Source organism: Rhincodon typus, chromosome 1 (genome assembly GCF_021869965.1).
Source record: "Rhincodon typus isolate 14 chromosome 1, sRhiTyp1.1, whole genome shotgun sequence".
NCBI lineage: Eukaryota > Metazoa > Chordata > Chondrichthyes > Orectolobiformes > Rhincodontidae > Rhincodon > Rhincodon typus.
Window position 1 is genome coordinate 113905550 of NC_063332.1, and position 26438 is coordinate 113931987.

The 26438-nt window shown below is 40.6% G+C and overlaps 1 protein-coding gene across 2 annotated transcripts in view; it reads left to right on the plus strand.

Moving 5' to 3' along the window:
• Nucleotides 1–26438, plus strand: part of sec24d (SEC24 homolog D, COPII coat complex component) — a 180788-nt gene that overhangs the window by 150205 nt on the left and 4145 nt on the right. For both annotated transcript variants that reach the window (XM_048595371.1, XM_048595369.1), the window contains exons 19-22: nt 264–382; nt 16700–16879; nt 18739–18930; nt 20823–20912. In XM_048595371.1, the coding sequence (XP_048451328.1) occupies nt 264–382; nt 16700–16879; nt 18739–18930; nt 20823–20912 (581 nt within the window). The remainder of the gene's footprint in view (nt 1–263; nt 383–16699; nt 16880–18738; nt 18931–20822; nt 20913–26438) is intronic.

The following is a 26438-nucleotide window of genomic DNA, read 5'->3' on the forward strand; positions in this document are numbered from 1 at the left end:
CAGGCCAAGCAGCATCATAGGAGCAGATGCTGCTTGGCCTGCTGTGTCCTATGATGCTGCTTGGCCTGCTGTGTTCATCCAGCCCTGCACCTTGTTGTCTCTCCAGCATCTGCAGTTCCTACTATCTCTGATTATATTTTCTGAATCCTGTCTAGACTGATCACTTATAATTTACGTAATAATTATTCTTGTATTACTTGGGTGCATGAAAGCAGGATTTCCTTGGCAGGTTTTAAACTTTTTTTTTTGCTTGTTTCACTCAGCATACAGAGCCATTCTAAGCCAACCTCTAAAGACTGTTCGAGAGATACTGGTTAACCAAACAGCCCACATATTGGCTTGTTATAGGAAGAATTGTGCCAGCCCCTCATCTGCTGGCCAGGTGAGTATATTTAATAGCCTCAAACCAGAACATGTAATCTTCAGTGCAAGTCATTTATCTATTATCTAAGAAATAATGGAGAGAGGCTTTTTTTGTTGCCAATTATAATTGCACCTTTTCTGAATTATAACAATACCATTGTTACATGTTTATTTTGGATTGCTTTAATTGCTGTATAATTTATAGCAACTTCATGTCTTCGATTACACAAAGCCATTACATTCTTACAAAAATAGTATTTACATAATAAATGTAATTAGCTTGAAAATCATATACTCTACTATCAAGGCTTGAATTTCAATTATACAAACAGTCCTTAAACCAACATACTCCTGTTCAATCACTATCTGGAGAAATGAAGAATGTGTAATACCACTATAATGAGTATGTACTTGGTCACAGTGGTTAACGAATGCTAAGGCTTTTGGTTTTACTGAAATGTAATATATTCTAATGTAAATAAGCTCATTGTATGCAGACATATATAGATGTTAGAAATTTGCATACATGCAACTTGAATATTGAACTACTAAGCTTTTACTTGTACTAGGATAGACAGAATACCAAAGATTCTCCCTTCTCTGTGGGGGAGAAAACATCCTCCTCACTTCAGTGCTAAGTGACTTCCCCTTATGCTGAGTTCTGAGACTGTGGTCTTCATTTTACCGAAGTTGACTCAGTATCAGTTTTGTGTGTGTGTGTGCGTGTATGGAGTGGGGGTGGGCGAGGGGCGAGATGGCGGTGTAGGTGGTGTAGTTGTATCCATAAGCCGCTAGTGAGTTTTCTCATGGCTTCTCATCCCATTACATGCACACCAAGCCAGAATCCACACGCATACACACACACTCACCCATACTCACACAGATACACACACGCACAGGGATGTGTAGATTAGGTGGGTTATAGGGGGATGGGTCTGGGTGGGATGCTCTGAGGGTTGGTGTGGAGTTGTTGGGCTGAAGGGCCTGTTTCCACACTGTAGGGATTCTATAACCAGAAAATGATTGCTGGGCATAGTCAGCACCATGCTCTTCTATAGTAGATACAGTAGTAAACAAAATGTTTTCCCCAGTTACATAGTGCTGTTGTCAAGTCAAAGGTATGTTTTGCCTACTATGTTAATTATTAATGTGATATATGAGTTTCAGTGCCAGTGTGATATCAGATATGTAGGCCACTTACCTCGATGGCTGATGGGCCATATCAAACAACTCCCATTGGACAGTCTGCAGCATGCTGATTGTGGTCAACCAGCCTGTGCTTGAAAACCTCAGAATACCATGCTATTAAACTGTGTCTGCTAAGTTATCTTGACTCTATTAAGTATTACACAGGAAGCCAGTCAGGCTCACAGTATGCATGTAATAGAAGCTACACATATTCACACACAGGATCCTGTTCTTTATAGACAAATGTCATTTGTCCATATACTGCACCATTTTCATTGAGGAGAGGGTTACAGAGACTGCCAATCCCTGCTGCATTTCCCATTTTAATGCAATGACCATTCTGAGTCTACCTCCTGGTCTGTGTTTAATCAGCTAAGATTAACAGTTAACAATTCCTGCAACATCCCATGCCATCAATGGTTCAAGCAATCAGCACCCTCTTGTCTTGCTGTATAAATTCGTGTTCCCTTCCAAAATTTTGTTTATTGCCTCCCAGTCCTCATGTGTATGAAACAAAAAGTTTTGAATCTGTGTCTCTTTATAGCAATACAAGAAAGTTAGTGTCAGGAGGCCTCTGCTTGTGCAACTCAATAAGTAATTAAAGAGTCTGAGGTAGCAGAATTTTAAAGTTATACATGTAGCAAAATGTTTTATCTTGGATCTTAAAATAACATTTACTTTGGTTCCTGTTATATTAGAATATGAACAAGTATGGTTTATGCTGAAGCACAATGCTGACAAATGTGAAGATGAGAAACAACTGAAAAGCTATAATTGTTAAAAATTGCTTTAGTTGTTTTTGTTTGTAAAATAATCCAGTAGTCTACCGAAGCAAACTTGACACGTTGATCAGATTCTTTCTTTTGGCCTCTGTAAAAAAAATTCTGAAGATTTTAGGTGAACTCTCACTAAGTTCTATCCTTATAAGGCATTAGAATTGGTAACTTCTGCAGGGTGTTGGAACTGGAGTTCTCCTGTTCCATGCACAGAATGACTAACTTAACATTTGAAAGAAGACGAATATGGACAGAAGAAACATAAACTTAAAACTAATGTGCGTACATCAGCTGAAATAATTAAAAAGAACAGTCATGAGCATTCAACTATTGAAAAGCCATGGATTTAAACATTTAGAAATGTTGTAGTGTGTTGGATTAATCTTCACTAATTGCTCCAAGAATTTACTAGAACAAAGCTTTACAAAATGTTATTTTGTTTAAAAAATCTAATTGAACACGGCAAGATAAGTGTCGTCATGGATTTGGCTTACTTCCAACATGTTCACTTTCCAAGATAATGTAGTACAACTGATTTTATTCATTTTTTAAGACGGTCTCATAAATAAATCAGTACCAGACTTTCAATTCAGGCATTGGCAACGTGACATTTGGATGAATTCTGGGCCTCGACTCCAAACATAAGACGTGATTTCATGTTCAGTTCGTCTAATTCAGGAGTGAGCAGGAGGTGGGAGCTGCCTCGTTGGCAAAATGGCAAAGGTAGATTGAAGACATCTTGAGAGCAACCATTTCAATTTGAGCAGTCAGCTATTCGAAAGCCAGGAGTTAGGCTGAGGCAAACATGACAAAGTAAGGGCCAGTACTTATGCCGTTGCTGGTAATGCCTCACAGTTTCCTCATAAAAAACCTCCAAAGAAACTTGTTTGGATCCCACAGTGAACCCGACAGCCATGCTGTCATTCACATGATTGTTTGGGCTTGCCAGGAAATATTTTGAAAGTTTTATCCGTTTTGCAATGGAAAGGGCTCTTAATTGGAGCCAAGTGGTTTCCGAGCATCTTATCCACTATTGGCCTGCTGAAAATTCAGAACTGTCCCAGAGCCATGGGGTGATGAGAAGTCCTCTGAGACAACAACTTTCAAAGCCCAGCTGCACTGGGACCCAGTCCTGTGGCACTTTGCAAATCCCAGCCCCACTGTTTAGCATTTGTATGCCCTTAGTTATTGCTGAGAAAATCCATATTTGCTTTTTATCCTGCACTCATAAAGACATTACATAAGAATACCAATTCAAGGAGAAAACCAACATTAATGCTACTTGAGGGCTGATTCAGTGCAAGTAGACTGTCATTAATTGAGGCAAAGCCTCAAGGTTGAGAATGAACCATTAATGATTCTGTATATGTTACCAGAAGAAATGACTGAAGTCCGAGTGGCCCCCATGAGTGGCTAGAAAATGAGGGGCGATTCCATCTCAGCCATTGTGAGGAGCTGTGACCAGATTTCAAGTCCACCCAGCAACTAATGAGCTGCCTTCGGGACTCCCATTTCTTGGACAGGGAACCTACGTCCTTTAAAGACCTACCAGCAAATCAGAGGATCAAGAGTACTTTGATCACAGCTGTAGCCACTGAACTGCATAGATGTTATCCTGGCAGTAAAGTATGTGTTGGGGGAATCACTGGGGCAAGTCAGACAAATCCCAGTGAGCAAGGGAAGGTTGACGTTGGAATGAGGTTGGTGGTAGGATCAGGGTTGTTGCACAGGGGAACCCTTTATAGGTCAGCTGGCACCTTCTTCCCAAATCCGAGCTCCTGGGAGACCACACGTCTCAAAAGCCCTACCAACTGCTGATAGAATTCCAGCAGAGGGACACAAAGACCCTCAGTTAACCATTTATGTCACTCATATAGTCAGAGAACAGGAGGGCCATTAACCACTTTCCTAGCTGCTGGTTAAATGCAGTGCAAGTATGGAAACAGCAGCATGCAAACTCCAGCTTCCTTCCTAATTTTTCAGCCACATCTTCCCCCATCTCCATCATCCCAGATTCCATTCTTGCAAACCCCGTAACATAATTTGAATTATTTACAATTTTCACTGAAGTTATAATTAAACTCCCACACAAAGCAATCTAATTTCCTATTTAAAAGCATTTCCTTTTGACCATAAGTTTTAAGGCAAAAACACAACTAACAGAATTTCATTGGTCTTTGTCAAAGAAAATGAGCTAATTTTAAGCTAAGACATATTAATCATGCTGTGAACATACCATTGACATTTCAATATGATGTATTTCAGTAGTTAGAGATACATTTGGGAGGAATGATAAGTTGCAAGTATATAGAAAAGGTAGCAGCAATGCAAGTATTTGCCAAGTTAATCAGCTACAGCATTAATCCCAGGATAAAAATGCCAAAATCAGAGTAAGTTAAGCGTAGGCATGTAATATGGTCTCTTGTGTAGATTAGAATGTTTTGTTATTGATAGTGATTTGCAACAGCAGTCACAACAATATTCTTAAGAGTGTTGTTCAAAAATGCAGGAAAACACACACATTATAACATACTGTCCATCAGCACTGGAGGAATTTGCATGCACTGTACAGAAATATCTTGGGATTTTTGTCAATTTGGAAAATTGCTTACTTTATATTAGAGATCATGTGCAGAGCTGGCTAGTAAAGAAAGGTGAATAATCATTTATTCCTCTACTTTGTCTTTTTCTTCTTAAAAAGACACACTACGCTGTGTTGAGGATATTGCCAGTTCTCCTGTTAGGAAAGTGTTTCAGGGAAATGGTAGTGATATTTTAAGTGTGCAAGAGCAACAGTTGAAGTTACAAATAAAGTAACCACCATGAGTCTAAATTCAACTAAACCGTTGGCTCAGGCGTGAATGGGATTTGGGCCAGTTAAATGTCCTGGAAATAATTGTAAGCTCACAATGTTCCAAGTTGATGCCTGATTCATTCAGATTAGCAGCCAAATCCAAGGCTAATTTTTCACTTGAAACAGAGTATAACTGAATCTTCATAATGATTGAATCTATAATGCTGTTCCCAAATCCAAAGTGAGTTCCTACTAATCCTTTTGTAGATCAAGCAGAATATAATGGCTTAGCAATTAGCATCTACCCGTAGGTGGCTGAGGAGCTTAAACAATTGGCTGATTAACAAACAAACAGGTGTATTGGAAGTATTTGATATTGCGAACATGCTAATTTCTACTCCATTTGCTTTGTAGAGTACCTCTAGCAAGTCAGAACTGCATTGCAAATAGTTTGTTAAATTGGAAGAAACGAGACCAGAAGCCCTGGTGGGAGAAAAAGATCATGTGAGAGGAGGTGCAGTAAATCAAACGGAAGCAATAAGATATTAAAGCAGGGTAGCAATCAGGCATAGTGATAACCAAAAGGTGTCAGACAGGGACACAGTATACATACTTTAAAGGCCAGAAATTTCAAAAATGGTGAAAAGACAGAATTAAAGGTTTTAGAACTGAATGCAGGCAGCATGTACCTTAATGGATAAATTGCTAGCACAGATAGATATAAGTATGTATGACCTGATAGACATTACAGAGCCATGTTTGCAGGCCATCCAAGGTTGGAACTTAAATACTGAAGGGTATTGACATTTCAAAAAAAAGGAAGCTGGAAGATGTGGTGGGGTGGTTCTGTTAATTAAGGTTGTCATTTGTGCAGGATATAGAGATGACTTTAGCTCAGAAAAACAAGATGTAGAATCACTTGGAGTAAAGATTTTTAAAAATAGGAAAAGTAGGGAATTACTTACGGGAGAGATAGCAAGAACTGCAGATGCTGGAGTCAGAGATAGCACAGTATGGAGCTGGAGGAACACAGCAGGCCAGGCAGCATCAGAGGAGCAGGAAAGTTGACATTTCGGGTCGGGAATAAGGGTCCCGATCCGATAATCAATTTTCCTGCTCCTCCGATGCTGCCTCCAGCTCCACACTGGATTACTAATGGGAGTAGTTTTTGGCCCATCTAACTATCATTATGCTGTCAGAAAGAATATACAGGAAGAAAGAAATGGTTTGTATAAGAAAATTTCAATAATAATGAGTAACTTTAATCTTGTGTAAATCAGATTGGCTAAGATTGCCTCATTTCCCAGGCTTACAATCATAGAGTTACACAGCACAGAAACAGACCCTTCGATCCAACTCATCCACGTCGACCAAATTTCCCAAACTAAAGTAGTCTCATTTGTCTGAATTAGTTAGTTGTCTGCATGGAACAGATCCTTAGACCAGTGTGTGCTGGATCCAACCAGGGAGCAGGCTATTCTGGACATGGTAGTGAACAATGCAACATGATTAATCAATAGTTTCATGGTGAAGGAGCTTCTAGATGACAGCAATTGTAACATGATAGAATTTCATATTCAGTTCAAAGGGGAGAAGTGTGGATCAAAGATGAGTGTTTTAAACCTGAATAAAGTAATACGAAGGATATGAGGCAGACTTAGAAGAAGTGAACTGGAAATGAGTTTAAAGGCTAGGACAGTCAAGATGCAGTCGTACAGCAGTGTTAACAGATAGTTAATAACTCATAGCAAAGATGTATCTAAGTGAGAAATAAAGTCTCTTTGAAGTTTCTTCCATCTGCAGCTAAGTAAATAAGTTAAGAAAAAGACCAAACTGAAAGAAATGTGGCATAAAATCAGCAAAGATTAGTTAGTGATAGTCCAAAGATTGCTCGGATTCTAAGGACTTGCAATAAATGACTTAAAGAAAAGAGGGACAGTGCAGAGTTTGAGTGAAAGCTAACTAATCATTTAGAAACAAGTAGTAACAGTTTCTACAGGTTCAAAAATTGGAAAAGAATAACTAAAGGCTGTTTGCAAGAAATATCCCAATTTGACTCCAATCTCCAGCTTTTTGCCATTGCACTCTTCAAGTACATGACTTCTACCTTTTGAAATTTTCTATGGAATCTACTTCAATCACCATTCCAGGTGAAAAGAACGTTGTGTGAAATAATTTATTTTCTCTGTAGTCCTTTTTTTTTGCCTTTTTTAAGAAAATATATGACCTGTGCTGAATAACCACTTGCTGGAGGAATCACTTTCTTCCCCACATAAGCTGTCAAATCCTCACAATTTTGAAAACCTTACTTAGGTTTCTCCCTAACCTTCAGTGCTTTAAGAAGAAAATGTCTAAGCATCTCCAAGCTTTCCACAAGACAGTTTGTGGAGCTGCCTATTCACTAGCTCGGGACATTTCCCCCACCAGCACAGCCGCCGAAGCATCTGACTAACCATGTCCAAGTGGATGGGCTAGTATAGGAGTTTGCCCATGACTTGCTGTGCACAGACCCCCAGACCGAAGGCTATGCCTTGACTTGCTGACAACCTTGTCGAGCTTCCTGGCTTTGTATCTGTGATGAATGACAAGTTACCACAGCAGTGATATGAACCTGATATATCTGGCTGAGGAGGCAAGACACAAAAAGAAAATACAAGGCAGGGCTGCTGTGAGCATTCAGGTAGGCTGAGCATGAGTAAATGCTATGACAGCATGCAAAGTACCCAAAGGTGCAGCCTCATCACTCCAACTGCTGGATGCATGTCCTTGAGCCCACAGTGTCCTTGCAGCAATGTTGTAAAGATTGTTAATGGTGCAGTCCAAGGTGCAATTTGAAGTGCAGAAACATCCTTTAAGTGGATTGGAGGTATGCATGAGGATTCTCAGAGGCTGACATCTGTGATTCATCATAGTAAACCTCATCCAAGGCTGCGACATCCTTCTTAAAGTGTGGTGCCTAGAATTGTTCTAGTCCTCCAGGTGATCTGTAAAGATTTGGTTTTGCTTTCTTGTATTCAATGACCTTATTTACAATGCCAAGTATCTTATACATTCTCAACACCGTCAACTTACCCACATGCTTCAAGGGTGTTGGGAATATCAACAACATTGTCTCATCAACAACATTACTTAAAAGAATTTAATAGGGTTAGCCAGTTATTATGTTTATCCATCCCATTTTGAATAGTTTGTGTATATTTTCATTCCCCTATTTCTGACACCACTGTCATGTCCATGGAGGATGAAAAGATGTCAGAGTTTTTACTCCCTCAGCAACCTAGAATCCACATTACTGGTACTGGATTACTCATTACCTTTAGAGTGATTGCGACTTTGTTTAGCATCTGCCTGTTAACTATTTCACTCTGATGCCCCTACAATTTATATATTATTTTATCTCTTACACTGTGTGCTTGTGTCTTGTTTGATAAGATTGATTTGGCACCTTAACAAATGCCTTGTGGAAATCCATGTACAACATATCAACAGATTCCCCTTCATCCAATCTACTTGTTACTTCCTCAGAAAAAACAATGAAGTGATTGAATATGATTTCTCCCTCAGAAATCCACAGACACTGAAAATTAGAAAGTAGAAGATCTATCACTCATTGAAGCTCTGTCATTCTGAAGACTTGTATTCATTCTCCTAAATCTTCATTTCAGCAATTCTTCCTTCAATAGAATCTGAACCTAATCTGAAAGAGGCATTTGCTTTGCATTCTCCAGGGGTAAAATCTACATAAACTGGACTAACTTTACTATTCCATATTTGCATTGCTTTGTGATTTTACTTTTCCATGGAGTCAGTAACCTAAAAATGCATTAAGGAACAATCTAACCATAGATATCCCAGTGGGTTACTGTTTTCATCAAACTAGTTTATAAACTGTAAAGTATCTTTAATAACGTGGGTGAATTTCAGACCATTTCTACATGTTAAGTTGCTATGATACCTAAAATAATAGAAAGAAACAGCATTAAAGTGTAGTAACTTCCCAGAAAAATATATGCTGGTCAGTCATTAGCCACATGATTCAGCTTAAAGACAGCTTTTTGCCTATAGTTCTCCATAAACTGATAACAATAGAAGCCCAAGATGATGAAACCTGTCCCCAAACTTTAATTCTCTAAATTCAAGTTTGGTTCCAGTGAATCTGCACTGCACTCCTTGCAAGGCTAATCTATCCTTCCTGCAGTGCAGAGGCCAAAAGTGAATGTGGTACTCCACATACTCTGCAACCAAGGCTCTATACAACTGAAGCGCAACTTCCCTCCCTTTCACTTCCAGCCGTCTTGAAATTAATGCTTTTTGCCTTGGCCTAAAGTGTACAATAGTCAAAGCCAAGGAAGGGAAGTAGGATTAATTATTCTATTAGAAGTGTTGTAATTTAACCACTTGAGGTATTTGAAAATGAGTAACAGAAAAAATTAATAAGTATGTTTAAGTCTTTATCCTTCACTTCATCGTTATTGATGACATATGGTGACAAAGAATGCATTCAGCATAATTGACTATGGCTGAGTAGAGATTTTCTGAGCTTTCAACATTTCTATGACCAGCACTAGTTCTAACATCATTAATAGGATGTGATTCAAGCACAAATTAAACAGTATCAAATGCCAAAGAAAGAGTAACTTCTGTGCACATATTTTCCATCTATTACTTTAGCTGTATAATATATCAAAACTCACTTAAATTTCAATTGTGGTAGGCAAAATTGAATGAAAGATAACTCCAGAATCTCTTGCACTAAACAAATTAATCTACTAAAACCTGTTAATTGTGATTCTGCCTCATTATATTTGGTGTGAGATGCTGGCATATACTGTTTAATGAATGATAAACATATCATCAGTTGCTTCAGTCAGTGCCATTTTTTTAAGAGTTGCAAGAATATAATCCTGTCGAGTGGTTCAAATAATGTCCGAAAGCATGAAAGAAGTTCAAGTGGTTCAGAAGAATTTCCAAACATCCAGCTTCAGCTTCATAAACAGTCAAAAAACCGTGAAAGTTTGGAAGCATTTTCAGAACACCAGTTTGGATTGAATTCCCATTGACATATTATTTGCAATAAAGTGTATACAGTTTATGATGGCTCACTGAGCAGATTTGAAGTGTACCATTTCAAATGGAGCTGAACTGCTGCCAGTTAATTACATTCCATTGAGTTGAACGCAGCAAATACACCAGGGTATCACATGATGAGGCAAAGTCTTCATGAGTGCTAAAGGATTTTAATGCTCGACTTGTAGAACAATATTATGGGTTGTTTGTTGCTGCACAATTCGTATTGCCATATATATAACAACAACTGTAGGTGAAGTCTTATAGAGGTATGAGCAACGCGGGCTGTGGAGAGATTTGTGGTGAAATCAGATGAGAGATCAGACAACGCTATTGTTGATATCAGAATCTTCATGCTCCATATTTTAATGCTTTTCACAAATGGTATAGTGAGTTTCTTGCTAGGCAGTGGTGAGTTGTCAATTTAAGGCAGATTATTCCTTGTGAAACACCTTGTTAACAGCCTGGCTTGCCTTATTAATATTCAGCTTCCGATCTCACCAAAAAAAAAGCTAGATTTTGGGAAACCTTGACATTGAATTCAGCACAGATACCAAGTGAATTCAGCTCACTGTATGCTCCAAAGGACCTCCACTGGTGCCAACATCTCAGGGCACGCTAAATAGGCACTACCACACATACCCCATGTCTACAGACAATAGCGTCCAACATATTGCCAGCTTTTAGGGCGCACCATAACCTATTTCTGATCCACTTACCGTACACTTCTGAACTTCAACGTTGCACCTTGGACTGCACCAGCAACTATTATTGTAAAGCTGCATCGAGATTACTGTGTGCTCAGGGACACAAGCCCAACCCATGGACTGGACCAGACTGCATCTTTAGGTTCTTTGCTTGCTATAATGACCCAGCCTCACTCTGAGTCTGGCTGGATGCTCATAACATCCCGGTCTTGCCTTGCCTTTTTGCACTTTGCCCCATCAGCCAGAGGTACCAGGTTTATATCAGTGCTGTTATGCTTTTCCAGTTAGCACAGACACAAAGCCAGGAAGCTTGTCATGGTTATCAGCAGGCCTCAGCCACGTCAAATGGATAGCCTTCACTCGAGATCCTGGCACAATATGGGGGAGGGAAAGTAGGTAGTGACCCCAGCAAGTGAATAGATAGTGCAGAGGGCATGCAGGGTTAGTGGTGTAGGAGTTGGAGTCAGTGAGAGCGGGGGAGGTGAGATGTTGCAGGCAACAGTGAGAGTGGTAGAGAATGAGCCCTGGTGAGAGGTGGGTACAGTACACCTCCAGTTTTGCAGTTTTGCCCTTGACTGCAAAGCGGGGCAATGATTTGCCCCTCTGTCCCACATCCAGGGCACATCATCAGCTGTGCAGTGCAGCTCTGGACTGTAGTGCTTGTCTGGATACACAACCTGCTTTTAAAAGTATTGTTGGTACAAGAGTGAATTCCAGGATACCTGTTGAGTGGTAAGTTGTTCCAAGAACATGCATGGTAAGTTGGGGCTGAAATCAAACATGAGGAACACCACAGGAGCAGGCTAGGCTGTTAATGAGGCAAGTTTGGTAAGATACAGTGAGAAAATCCACTAGGCCTCATGGAGAAATCCCTCCAAATGGCTTGATACAACTCAGACTTAGTCAAAAGAAGTAAGAATCAACTCTCTTTTATTTAGTAATAAATTGATCTTATTTTATCATACGCTTCATCTGTTCCTTGATGTGGGATGTGGCTGCTTTGGCAAGGCCCATTTATTGCCCAATTCTGACTGCCATTGAGAATATGGGCTGCCCTTCTGAACTGGGGCAGTCTCTGTCGTCTATGTGCTGTCACAGCACTGTTAGGTCAGGCATGTCAGGATTCCGATCCATGATGATGGCCTGTTTCTATTCCTGTTGTCCTTCTATATGGTAGAGGTTGTGTTATTGTGAAGTACTGTCAAAAGAAACCTTGACAAGTTGTTGTAATATATCTTGCGTACAGTACATACACACGGAATTAACATTTAAAGTGTTGAATGGAGTGCCAAGTAGACAGATTGCTTGGTCCTGAGTAATGTTTGGTGTCAAGAATAATTTTGGAGCTGCTCTTAGCTGCTCTTAATTTGAGAGGATTCCATTACATTCTTACTTTGGCCTTGTAAATGTTGGAAAGGCTTGGGGACAGGAGCTGACCCACCCTTGTAGTCACAGTAATTATGTCACTGATCCAGTGACATTCTTAGCCAATTGTAACTTCCAAGAATGTTGATTGGTGTGGAATCCAGAGATGGTAATACTGAAAAGATTATGACTGGTTAGGTTCACTCTTGTTGGAGATGCGAATAACTTGCTGTGTAAGTAGCAAGTGACATTACTGTCACTGGTCCCAGCTGACCAGCGTTCACAACAAGCCTAAAAGTTGTCTAGGTCTTGATGCACACAGGCACAGTTGCTTCATTAGCTGAGGAGTTGTAAATGGTACCAAACATTGTGGAATCATCAATGAACATAGGATATCTATTTCTGACTTTACATTGAGGGGAAGCCATTGATGAAGCAACTGCAGATGGTTGGGCCAAGGACACTGTCCTGAGAACTTCCACAGCGATATCCTGTGACTAGATGATTGACCTCCAACAACCAAGACTATTAGACCTGTCCTAAAATAACCCAAACTGAGCATCAATGAGTATATGATGTGGTGACAAAATACCAACTGATAGCAATATCGATGATAGCAATATGATGAGTGTATAATGGGCAGCAATTTGCCAGATTAGATTTCATCCTTTTTTATTAATGCATAGGACATATCTGGGCAATTTTTTTTGTTTGTAGGATACATGCCAATCTTGTAGCTGCACTCAACCACCTTGGATAAAAGCCCAGCTGGTTCTGGAGTACTAGTCATTCATGTTCCATTCAGGAAGTTATCTACACATACAATTTTTTCAGTATCCAGAGAACTCTGACTGTTTTGAAATAATGTAGAGTGAATCCATTTAGCTGAAGATTGACACCTGTGATGGTAATCATGATCTTCATTAAACTCGAGTTGGTCCTCTGGCTTAATGGTGACTGTGGGGTCAGTGAACTGCCAAGCCATGAGATTACATACTGAGGTGGAATGCAACTCTCTTGCTGTTGGTAATGTTCCATATTATCTCATGATACCTAATTTTGAACTGTTCAATTTGTTGAAATTTTATCCATTCCAAGTGTTTGTGTTGTGTTCTAGCTGACCCTTAGTATTTCAGAAAAAAAAAATCCATATTTTGAAAGCCTGAAGCTAACACTGATTTTTGTCAGTTTCATTAAATTAACCTATGAAATTCACTAATGGACAGTTTGAAACCTGTTTCTTCAGTGTGAAGATTGTTTCCATGGGACTGTGATAACTGGACACATGCTTGTGTAACAGGTTGATTGGTCAGGTACTTTTTCTATCTTGTCAGTTCTCTCATCACTTGCCCCAGTCTGGATGATATGACCTTCAGCACTCAGCAAGCTCAGTCAGTCCAGCGATAATACCACTAGCTCATTGCCTCCTGGGTTCGAATACTGCTACGGCAGATGGTGGAATTTGAATTCAGTAAATATCCAGAATGATGACCAATGTCTAATGATGACCATGAATCCATTGCCTATTGTTAGAAAAACCCATCTGGCTCACTAGTGTCCTTTAGGGAAGGAAACTGTCATCCTTTCCTGGTCTGGCCTACATGTGACTCCACACCTACTGCAGTATAGTTGACTCTTAACTGTCCTCTGGGCAAAAGCCAGCGACGCCCTCCTTCTGTGAATGAATAAAGAAAAAAAAAGTAGTGATAGTCCTGAGCCACTCCAGAGGATAGATACACAGAGTGTATTCTGTGCCTGTGCTACTCCTTCAGTGCCTCTTCCAAGTAGCATTAGATATGAAGATGTGTCAATTCATCCAGGGCGATGGGGTTAGTGGTTGATAAACAGCAGCAGGCTTCCTTGCCCGTGTTTGGCCTAATGTGATGAGAATTCTTAGGTTCTGAAGTCAATGTTGAAGATTCCCATACCCTTTGTTTGTGTACTGCTGTATTGCCATTTCTGGTGGTTCTATCCTTCCTGTGGATACACCCAAGGACAGTGATGGAAAAGACTGGGATATTGTCTGTAATTTATGTTTGTGTGTGTGTGACTGTGTCAGGATTTTGCTTCACTAGTTTATAGGACGACTGTCCTAATGTTAATGAGGAGCAATTTGCAGCTTTGACTTTGACTATTTGTGCATTTGTCATGTTTACTGATGTGTCATATCAACTGGGACTATTCTTCTTGTAATCTTACATTGTGGTTTGACACTACTTAGTGTCTCGGATGGCCATTTTCGCAATTTGCTCCCTCAGCCAGACAAACCTGGCTCATATTAATACACAGGCAGTTCTGAAGCAGGATCACTGGATTCAAAACAAGAACTCTGCTTTCTCTCCAAAGAGGCTGCCAGACCTGCTGGGTTTGTCCAGCAGTTTCTGTTTTTATTTCATTTTAATACTGCCTTGCTGTGCCATTTGATACGGGCACAAAGCCATGGTTACCATGGTTGTCAGGAGGCCTCAGCCCAGTCAATGGGTATAGCCTGCTGTCAGGGGATCCCAGCACAGTAACTCAAGCACAGCCTCTGAAACCAGTCCAAGGGTGAGTGGTGATGAGAGAGGAGAATGTTCAATGAGACCTGGGTATCTTCGTACATTGAAAGTAAACATGCAGGTTCAGCAGGCAGTAAAGAAGGTAAACTGTATGTTGGACTTTACAGCAAGAGGATATGAGTACAGGAACAAGGATGTCTTGCCCTTTTCAGTGCATTGGTGAGGCTACGCCTGAAATATTGTGGGCAGTTTTGGTGTCCATATCTGAGGAAAGACTTTTTTTTTTCTCTGTAGCGGAAGTGCAACAAAGATTTACCAGATGGATTCCTGAGATGGCAGGACTGATGTATGAGGAGAGATTGAGTTGCTTAGGATTGTATTCCCTGGAATTTAGAAGAATGAGGGGTGTCTCATAAAAATCTATAAAATTCCAACACGACTAGACTGGTTTGATGCAGGAAGGATGTTCCCAATGGTGGGGGAATCCAGAACCAGGAATCATGGTTTAAGGAAAAGGGGTAAACCTTTTAGGACTGAGATGAGGAGAAATTTCTTCTCCCAGAGAGTTGTGAGCCTGTCGAATTCACTAACACAGAAAGTGGTTGAGGCCAAAATGTTGTGTTTTCAAAAAGGGGGTAGATGTAGCTCTTGTGGCTAAAGGGATCAAGGAATATGGGGGAGGGAGGGATTAGAGAATTGAGCTTGGTGATCAACCATGATCATGTTTATTGGCACAGTAGGCTCAAGGGGTCAAATGGCCTACTCTTGATGCTATATTCTATGTTTCTGTGTGGCGTGGTCTTCATTGCTGGTCATGGGGGAAGAAGACAAGCAGGATTTCCAGGACCATGCCTGCAAAGTGGGACAAAGGGTTTCGCCCTGTCTGTCAAGTCCAGGGCAAATGTCAGGAACCATGCAGGGCAGCTCCTGATGGACAGTGTTTGTCGGGGTGCACAGTGGGCATTTAAATATGGTGCTGGCTCCAGGGACGATGGTCAATCCCAGGAACTCTAGTGAGTGGTGAGCTGTTCTGGGAATGGCACATGGAAGGATAGGGTGGAAGTATGGCTCAAATGGCAATTAAAATGGTAAGTTTAGCAAGATACACTGAAAAAAACTCGCACCCCCTCATAGTGAGAATTACTACACTAAATCGTGTGACTCACTCTCAGCAAAAAAATGGCAAGTTTCCATCCATAGGCATGATTTTAATTCATTCAAAACTCAGTAACTTGAACAAATTTAAACTTGGGCCTCATCTCTCCAGATCACATTTCGAGGCTTCTGGATACTCTTCAGTCATGTAACTGCAATGCTTTGTAGCTTATTTTCTTAGGTCCAGTGTTATACAAATATATATTTTTAAATACCCACATTTCATGTGATATATAGCACACAAAGAGTCTTAGTAAAATTCACAAAGACTGTTAGAAGTACTAAATTTTGGAAAATATATTGAAAAGTGATGATATTTAAAAGTATGGTATAAAAGAAGCATTTATACTGTATTCTGGCTGACCCGAAGTATTTTTAAAAAAATGAATCTATATTTTAGCCTGAAGCAAACATAGGTTCTGTCCAGTTTGATTAAAATTGTGTATCATCTCCACTAAAGGACAGATGGATTGAAACTTAAACTGGAATAACTAGACAAGAAGGCGCTTTTCATATTTCCTGCCCTCACTCCTCACTATATCAGCTGACTCTTTCAGTCATGTACTGGATTGTGTTGGACTGACTTCAAAGCACTATCATTACTAATGTAGAACATTTAAGAATCCAATTTGTAAGCAGAAATCACATTGTTTTCTAATGTAAAATTAGCAGATATATTACTCGCACATTGCAAAGTAATTTTCATTTGATTAAACAGAAATAAAGGTCTGTTCTTTTGTGTGAAGAGTCCTTGTTATTGAACCATGTTTTTATTTTGTCTGCTAGCTCATCCTTCCAGAGGCCATGAAGTTGCTGCCAGTCTACATGAACTGTCTCTTAAAGAGTTATGTTTTACTGGGGAGTTCTGAACTTCCTACAGATGAGCGAGCTTTCCAACGACTATTGGTCACTTCTATGGATGTGGTCAGCACCCAATCCTTTTTCTATCCACGGCTTTTACCTATCGTAAGTGAAGACATGCAAGTTTAACATTTGGGAAGTTTTGCATCTGATTTGGGTGATGCTTCTCTGTCATCCGTAATGGAGTCCCGAGAAACCTCTGCTCAACATATATGCTATACGCTTCTAGATTTATTATTGTCTGCCTTCCACAGTGGACCGAGTGGTTCTTGGATGCAATACTGTAGGTATTTCCCTTTTCAAGGCTTTAAGAAAACAATTAAGATTTTACTACTCATTGAGGCCAGACAAATATGACACCACTGTTATGATGTTAGATTTACAAGGATGAAATAACCCTGTTTATTTAATGATATCAAAAGATAAAGAAATGCTAGATCTTATTAAATTGTTGCCAGGTTTCCACAACTTTTAAAATCTGACTGCAAGTGTTAGGCTAGAAATGGGTTAAACTGCAACAGTAATTTTAACTCTAGGAGGTTTTGAAGAAAGCCAGAAGAGCTGTCAAAATGTGCTAGCTTTACATATTAGGTCATAAATAATTAGTATTAATTACTGTTCTATTTCATTTCCAGCACACTTCAAAGTCTAATTAAAGCTTTATAGAAAGTAATCAATTCATAGAGGAATCACAAATGCTGCTGAGTTTTTAACTATTAGTTAGGGTTTTCCTGTATGAATTATATCTGTATTGCAGTTTCTGTTGTATCTCATGTGCTGCAAGCAATGAAAAACCTCAGTATGATATATAGGCACTGGATGGGGAGGAATGCAGCTAAATAAGAATGATGCCTGAGGTAAAAGAGATGTTATGAAGGCAGGTTACATAGATTGAGTTTGTATTCCCCTGCATTAAGAATACTAAAATATGATCAAGTTGAGGTGATTAAGATGATTAAAACAGTTCACATGTCATTGGATGGTTAGAGTGAAACTGGTGTAAGGATTCAGAATCAGTTGATATAAATTTAAGGTGGTTGGCAAAGGATGCCGTAGCAATATGGGGAAGAAATTTTTTAGGCATTGTGTGGTTAGGATCCAGAATCCAATGCCCAAGTTGTGGTGGAGGCAATTTGAATCATGGCTTTCAAAAGAGAAGTGGATCTTATCTGAAGAGGAGACGACAGGGAAAAGGTGGGTGAGTGGGTGATCTTATAGATATTTATGAGATCATGTGGAGTATGAATAGGGTTAACAGTAGGTGTCTTTTCCCTAGAACAGGGAATTTTAAGACTAGGGAGCACATTTTTAAGGTGAGAGGGGAGAGATTTTAAAAAGATATAAAGGCAAATTTTTTACGCAGCGGCTGGTTCACGTGTGGAATGAACTTCCTGAGGAAGTATTGGATGTGGGCACAGTTATATTTAAAAGACATTTGGATAAGTACACGAGTAGGAAATGTTTGGAGGGATATGGGCCAAATGCAGGCAGGTGTGATTGGTTTGTGATTATGTTCGGCATGGACTGGTTGGACCAAAGGGTCTGTTTCGGTGCTGTATGACTCTGTGTGACACAAGAAAATTGTTCTTGAAGAGAACCAGCACATACACACAATAGGCCAAATGGCTTCCTTCTTTGGTATAACCCTTCTACGATTCTTTGGACTACATCACTTGGTGAAGGTGGCCAGAACAACAGGACTTAATCCTAAAATTAAAGTTAGCTTTCGCAATAGTGATATCAGGAAACACTTAGGACAGTGGAAATCTGGACGTCTGTCTCTTGAAAATTTTGAAGATGAAATTAGTGGAATTTTTGTTTGATAAGGTACAGATTAGTATTAATCTAATTGAGTAATAGAACAGTTTGAGAGGTTGAATGGTCTACTTTTTTCCTATGTTCCCTATGTTAATGCATACTCACTAACTACTGACTCAGCTGAACACTTCTTTGTTTTGTAACAGCACAAGATGGATGTAAATAGTGAGGAGATTCCTGCTGCTGTTCGTTGCTCAGAGGAACGTTTAGCTGATGGAGGAATCTTTTTGTTGGAGAATGGGATAAATATGTTCCTGTGGCTGGGACTGAACTCTCAACCTGAGCTGATCCAAAGCATCTTTAATGTACCCTCCTTTGCACATATCAACACAGACCTCGTAAGTTATATGTGAAAAATACTTAACATTTGACTTGAAATTGCTAAAATTAACCTTGCTTTCCTCCCCCATGTGCTAATTTAATTATATTTTGCAGGAAAGAGGGTTAGAAGAATTAGGTTTGAGAAATCCAATAAACTGATTTTGTGGGAATTGACCAAAATGTTTGCAGATGCTGATTGATTTGTAACATCATTCAAACAGAATTTTCTCAGTTTGCTCATACCCCACTTCAAAACTCTGACAAGAAATATGGCAGAAACCCCAATTATTTGCAGGAACATGATTTACTGATGCGCTCTACAACCTCACAATGGGAGAGTAGTAGCAGTTACAAGTAATGCCCAAGTAACCCCATGTTTACTGATGTTGATTGAGGGATAAATATTAGCCAGTGCACTGAGGAAAACTTCCTTCTTTCTTATAAGTGGTGCTGCAGCATCTTTTACATCCACCTAGAAGGTAGGCAAGACCTCAGCTTAACTGTTCATCCTTAAGCTGGCACTTCTGATGGTGCTATCCAAACTACACTACAGAACCAGCCCTGAACTTTGTACTCAAGTCACTGACGTTGGGGTTAAATTCTTTGTTTCAGACGCAGGAGATCTATCTGTCGAGTCAAGGGTAGGCACTTGTAAATGTTTCATTTAAATATTTCATACGTTGACATCACGGGCAGTACTTTTCACTTTGGATTGACAGTGTCACATTGAGGGTCGCAGGCCTGTCCTGTATGGTGAACTGTGACCCAAAAGTGATTTTCCCCGTATTGGTTAATTAGTGACCAGAGAATGCAGTCACTGTCGAATAGTCTGGCAAGCTGTCAAGGCTGAAGAGCCAGTAATAAACACTGAGAAAGCAGCAACCTGCAGTTCAGGTAAGTAAAAGCTTCCATTGTGAGGCACTTCCTCTGCAACTTCCTTAAATTTGAAACAAAAAACATGCCCTGTACAAGATAGCCTGCAACTGGATCCATGAGATCTCAGAGAGCCTTAAAGCTGTCTGGAGCACTGGTCTCCCAGTATTCCATCGGGAGACATCCTCCAGGAAACTCGCCTGCTTACCATACCTCAGGAAGCCCAGAGGCTGACGAGAAAATTCCACTGGATTTCTGACAATTGGCCTTAATAGGGCTTTAACTCAGTTATTCATTGATTTAGTGGGTAGTCCTACACTCCGACCTCCAGAGAAATGACCTAAGCTAGGATGGTGCCAGCTGGTACACTGGCCAGCAGGGTGATGTTCCACACCTGCCATATCCACACTCGCTCCCGCTCAGGTCTAAAGATTCTGACTAGGTTTGCACATTTCAAAATAATGAATAGTGTTATTATGGTAGGATATCTGTGTGCACATGGCAAATTTATATCACTTTCTGTCACACTATGATACAATGAAAAACACAACCCAGCAGTGAGGCATGAGGGGCAGTTCCTGTAAAAAATATAAATGTTCATTCTCTGAAAATAGAAATCCAGCTATTTGAGCTTCTTGAGGAGATGTTTTGAGTTTCCCTTAACATAGATTTACATTTTTTCTTAATCAACCTGTTCCAAGATGTTATGACACAAACTCAAGAGCAAGTGAGGCTTGAGACCAGGTCTTCTAGCTTAGAGATAGGGACACCACTGCTACGCCACAAGGGCCCTAACACGAGTTTACATTTCAGATTGGAAAATTGGAATCAGCTATGGATTATTACTAACTTTCACATTATCTAAGTAAAATGTATGTAAAAGTAACAGTGACATTGCACTTTTGTGATGGGACAGGTGTATATCACAACATGATATCCTGAACTTAAGCCTACTATGACCATCTGAAAATGGATGGTAATCACCTGAAAGTACTTCACCACACTTTGACCAAAGTCAACTTGCATTTTGTTACAGACCTCATTACCTGAACTGGACAATCCATATTCAAAGAAGATTAGGTCAATCATTGCCAACTTAAGAAACCAGAATCCTTTTTCCATGAAGGTAAGCAGAGATGTTTGTTATTTTTCAGGTTTCTTTTTGAGACGTCTTAAAACAACTCATTCTTTATTCTAATTGTCGATTTAATTGCGAAGCAGAACAGATTTGCCAGTTTATCAATGGGTGATATTAAACAAGAGCCCACTTGACACCTTGCTGTTGTAGGTCTGCACTATGTTCATGAAGCATTTATTAAGGTATAGATTTGTAATTATAGTCTCCAGTGTTAGGTGCTGAAACCTCCCTTCCAGAACTAGAGGGGTCCATCTCTAATGAAGAAACATGGCATCCAATGCCATCATTGGGTGCCAATTGCAAATTTACCTTGTGACGAAGCATGAAAGCCGGCTTTCCCACCAGGTTGAGGTTTGTCAGAAGAAGCAGAAGAGACTATTCAGGGTGTGTTTTGTGCATTTTTCTTGGGACCTTGAGGAGTCAGAATATAAGAGATGTTTGGGTCTCCTGTACACTGGTCAAAGAACAAAGAACAAAAAAAATTACAGCACAGGAACAGGCCCTTCATCCCTCCAAGCCTGCGGCGATCCAGATCCTCTATCTAAACCTATCGCCTATTTTCCAAGGATCTGTATCCCTCTGCTCCCTGCCCATTCATGTATCTGTCTAGATACATCTCAAATGACGCTATCATGCCCGCCTCTACCACCTCCGCTGGCAACGTGTTCCAGGCACCCACCACTGTCTGTGTAAAGAACTTTCCATGCATATCTCCCTCAAACTTTTCCCCTCTCACCTTGAAATCGTGACCCCTAGTAATTGAGTCCCCCATTCTCGGAAAAAGCTTCTTGCTATCCACCCTGTCTATACCTCTCATGATTTTGTAGACCTCAATCAGGTCCCCCCTCAACCTCCGTCTTTCTAATGTAAATAATCCTAATCTACTCAACCTCTGTTCATATCTAGCGCCCTCCATACCAGGCAACATCCTGGTGAACCTCCTCTGCACCCTCTCCAAAGCATCCACATCCTTTCGGCAATATGGCGACCAGAACTGTACGCAGTATACCAAATGTGGTCGAGCCAAAGTCCTATACAACTTTAACATGACCTGCCAACTCTTGTACTCAATACCCCGTCCGATGAATGAAAACATGCCGTATGCCTTCTTGACCACTCTATCGACCTGCATTGCCACCTTCAGGGTACAATGGACCTGAACACCCAGATCTCTCTGAGCATCAATTTTCCCCAGGGCTTTTCCATTTACCGTATAGTTCGCTCTTGAATTGGATCTTCCAAAATGCATCACCTCGCATTTGCCTGGATTGAATTCCATCTGCCATTTCTCCGGCCAACTCTCCAATCTATCCATATTCTGCTGCATTCTCCGACAGTCCCCTTCACTATCTGCTACTCCACCAATCTTAGTGTCATCTGCAAACTTATCTATACCTTCCTCCAGATCATTTATGTATATCACAAACAACAGTGGTCCCAACGAAGATCCCTGTGGAACACCACTGGTCACAGTTCTCCATTTTGAGAAACTCCCTTCCACTACAACTCTGTCTCCTGTTCCCCAGCCAGTTCTCTATCCATCTAGCTAGTACACCCTGGACCCCATGCGACTTCACTTTCTCCATCAGCCTACCATGGGGAACCATATCAAACGCCTTACTGAAGTCAATGTATATGACATCTACAGCCCTTCCCTCATCTATCAACTTTGTCACTTCCTCAAAGAATTCTATGAAGTTGGTAAGACATGACCTTCCCTGCACAAAACCATGCTGCCTATCACTAATAAGCCCATTTTCTTCCAAATGTAAATAGATCCTATCCCTCAGTATCTTCTCCAGCAGCTTCCCCACCACTGACGTCAGGCTCACCGGTCTATAATTACCTGGATTATCCTTGCTACCCTTCTTAAACAAGGGGACAACATTAGCAATTCTCCAGTCCTCCAGAACCTCACCCGTGCTCAAGGATGCTGCAAAGATATCTGTTAAGGCCCCAGCTATTTCCTCTCTCGCTTCCATCTGTAACCTGGGATAGATCCCATCCGGACCTGGGGACTTGTCCACCCTAATGCCTTTTAGAATACCCAACACTTTCCCCCCTCCTTATGCCGTCATGTCCCTCTCCTCGGTGAATACCGACGCAAAGTACTCATTAAGAATCTCACTCATTTTCTCTGACTCCTCGCATAACTTCCCTCCTTTGTCCTTGAGTGGGCCAACCCTTTCTCTAGTTACCCTCTTGCTCCTTATGTATGACTAAAAGGCTTTGGGTTTTCCTTAACCCTGTTTGCTAAAGATATTTCATGACCCCTTTTAGACCTCTTAATTCCTCGTTTCAGATTGGTCCTACTTTCACGATATTCTTCCAAAGCTTCGTCTGTTTTCAGTCGCCTAGACCTTACGTATGCTTCTTTTTCCTCTTTGCTAGTCTCACAATTTCACCTGTCGTCCATGGTTCCCTAATCCTGCCCTTTCTATCCCTCATTTTCAGAGGGACATGTCTGTCCTGCACTCTAATCAACATCTCTTTAAAAGCCTCCCACATATCAAATGTGGATTTACCCTCAAACAGCTGCTCCCAATCCACATTCCCCAGCTCCTGCTGAATTTTGGTCCTCCTCTCTTTCAAGCCCGAGAGCTCCCAGAAGTACCCCGCTTCCTGATTCTCAACAACCAGCACTTATTCCCCCAACCCAGTTCAACCAAGGGAACATTCCTCGGTGATTACATTCCTGTGGTCTTATTCTGCTTTGGCGGGTCACTACTTTCTGTGGTTACTTACTGGAAGCCTACTTAGAGTGATACTCAGGGCTATAGAGTAAACATCAGCAAATGTATTGCTTCAATAAGTGAAATATACTTCAAATGGCAGAAACGTGAATGATCATTTACTTCCACTGATCCCACTCTCCATGTCCCTATATTAAAACATTTTTTGAACAATTGAGCAGAACACTCACAGGGCAAGGTATTGTTTTAAAAATGAGGATCAGATCCTCTTGATCTAAGGGAGCAGTGTTACTTTGTCTACCAGGTAAAACCTTTGGGGATTCCTGGGCTAAAGGAGGACTAGATAATCTGTGCTAAATTCATTTCTCGGATATTTTTGTGGATCAGTAGGAATGCTTCTACAAGAGAGTAATATTCCCCTTTCATGGGCTACCCCCACATAGTCAGATATTGTATGCTAATCTCTTAACCTGCTCCCCCATTTAGGGCAGCACAGTGGCTCAGTGGTTAGCACTGCTGCCTCACAGCGTCAGGGACCTGGGTTTGATTCCAGCCTCAGATGACTGGCTATGTGGGGTTTGCAATGGTTCCCCATGTCTGCATGGGTTTCCACTGGGTGTTCCAGTTTCCTCCCACAGTCCAAAGGTGTGCAGCTTAGTTGGATTGGCCATGCAAATTGCCCATAGTGTCCAGGGACATACAGGCTAGGTGGATTTGCCATGGAGAAAATGGGGTTATGGGGATAGGGGAAGGGGGTGAGTCTTCGGAGGGTCAGTGCCGATTCAATGGGTTGAATGGCCTCTTTCCACACTGTAGGGATTCTGTGATTTTATGATTCTCTTCCATTCCATTAATGACATTGATTCCCACTATCTGCTGTGGAACCCCAGCTACACTCTCCTGCTACATATACATATTCCACCCACCAACCAGGCGAGCAATCTGGCATTGTCAGGCAGAAGGCTCCAGTGGTTTTGTTTAATTCTTGATTCATTCCTCCATGTCCTACCACACTAACGCACTGTCACCAGGCATTTCTTGGTCACTTCCTATTCAGCTTTATATTTCTTTAACATTGAGAATGTTCCTTTGGTGGTCCTCTCTGGGCCTTCTTTTACTCTCTGGTATATTGCTGCAAAGTGACTTGTACAACGGTAGAAGCTGGGGGCAGTTTCCACTTACCTGTTCCTTACTGATGACATAAATCACTTTGGGATTACATACGCAATTCATAAGTATGAGGATCTCAGAATGTAGGCAGACCCCCTCTGTGCAATCTACTGACATGAAAACTACTGGCACAAATGTGCTTCAATAGACCAAGAGGCTTGTTTTCCACCTCCCAAGGTGTTTAATCGCAATTATCACTACTTTGTTTTGATTGGTTCAAAACCTGGTGCTAAACTTGGTGAGTAATAGACATCATGGAAATGCTAAGAGAAAACTTTAGTTATATTCACCCTGTTTATAAACATATTTCACAATGTACACATGTCCCCAATTTCATAACCTAGAACATGACATCACAGTATGTTAAATGAGTAGGGAACAATGCATGCTCCACTGAATCATTTGAAGGACAATAATAGAAGTGAAATGTCATCAGAAAGGAGTTTCCATAAAGCAATTTTTTCTTTTTGTCACAATAAAACAGGAATGTTGTAACCAAAGTGTTATGACTGCTCAGTTGTGAACATCTTTTCTGCTTGTGATTCGCTCACCACTGCTGGGTTAGTGATTTCACTGAATACTGTTTTAGAGAGATGTTGAGAATATAGGAACTAGGAGCAGGAGTAGGCAATTCAATCCTTTAAGCTTGCCCCACCTACGATTACAGGTCAGCTCATCTCAACCTCAACTCCACTTTCCTGCCTGCTCCCCATAACCCTTTAACCTGCCACTATAATTATCTGTCTATCTCCTCTTTAAATTTAATCAATGTCCCAGCATCCACTGTGCTGTGAGGTAGTGAATTCCACTGATTCATCATCCTTTGAGAGAAGTCAATCGTCCTCAACTACTTCTCAGCCTAAAACTTTGACCTCTCATTCTAGATTGCCCCACAAGGGGAAACATCTGCTCTACATCTGCTTTGTCAAGCCCCTTTAGCATCTCATCGCTCATTAGATTCCCTCTCATTTTTCTAAACTCTAGCAAGTACAGGCTTAAACTGCTCAATCTCTCCTCCTAAGACAAGCCTTTCATCTCTGGAATGAGAACACTTGGCACTTGGAGCAAGGAAAATTGGGTAGAGTGTCATCTGGATTTCATCTACAGCTCTTTGTTTGAGCAGCATTGTTGGAGACCTACCAATGCTCCTTCATTGTTATTACTGTCTGTCATTGGAAGAAAACAACATTTATGGAGAATGAGACAGGGATAGTCATGTTCCCTTCTCAATTAATAACATAGCTCATTGCATATACCTTTGATTTTTACATGCAAACATAGAAGTGAAAAGTGACTTTTTAATATTTACTTTACAAACTTTTTAGGGGAATTTTTTCTAATAGCGCTATGGGTGTACCTACAAAAGGTCGTTAAGGATGAGCAATGACTGCTGGCCTAACTGGATACAGCGGTTAATAAGAAGGACATCTTACTAGGAATTCTACAGATTTAAACTCCAGTTCATGTCATCTGATACCAGAATGACATAGTTCCTGTTGTACATGCTCAGTAACTATACCCGCAGTATAGGTATTAATTCCCTTTACAGCTTGTAATATTTGCATCTGGTGAAAGAATTTTAGAAATTGGAATTAGAAATATTTGGCATATAATATCATCCATATCTGCCTTACACCTTGCATATTACTAA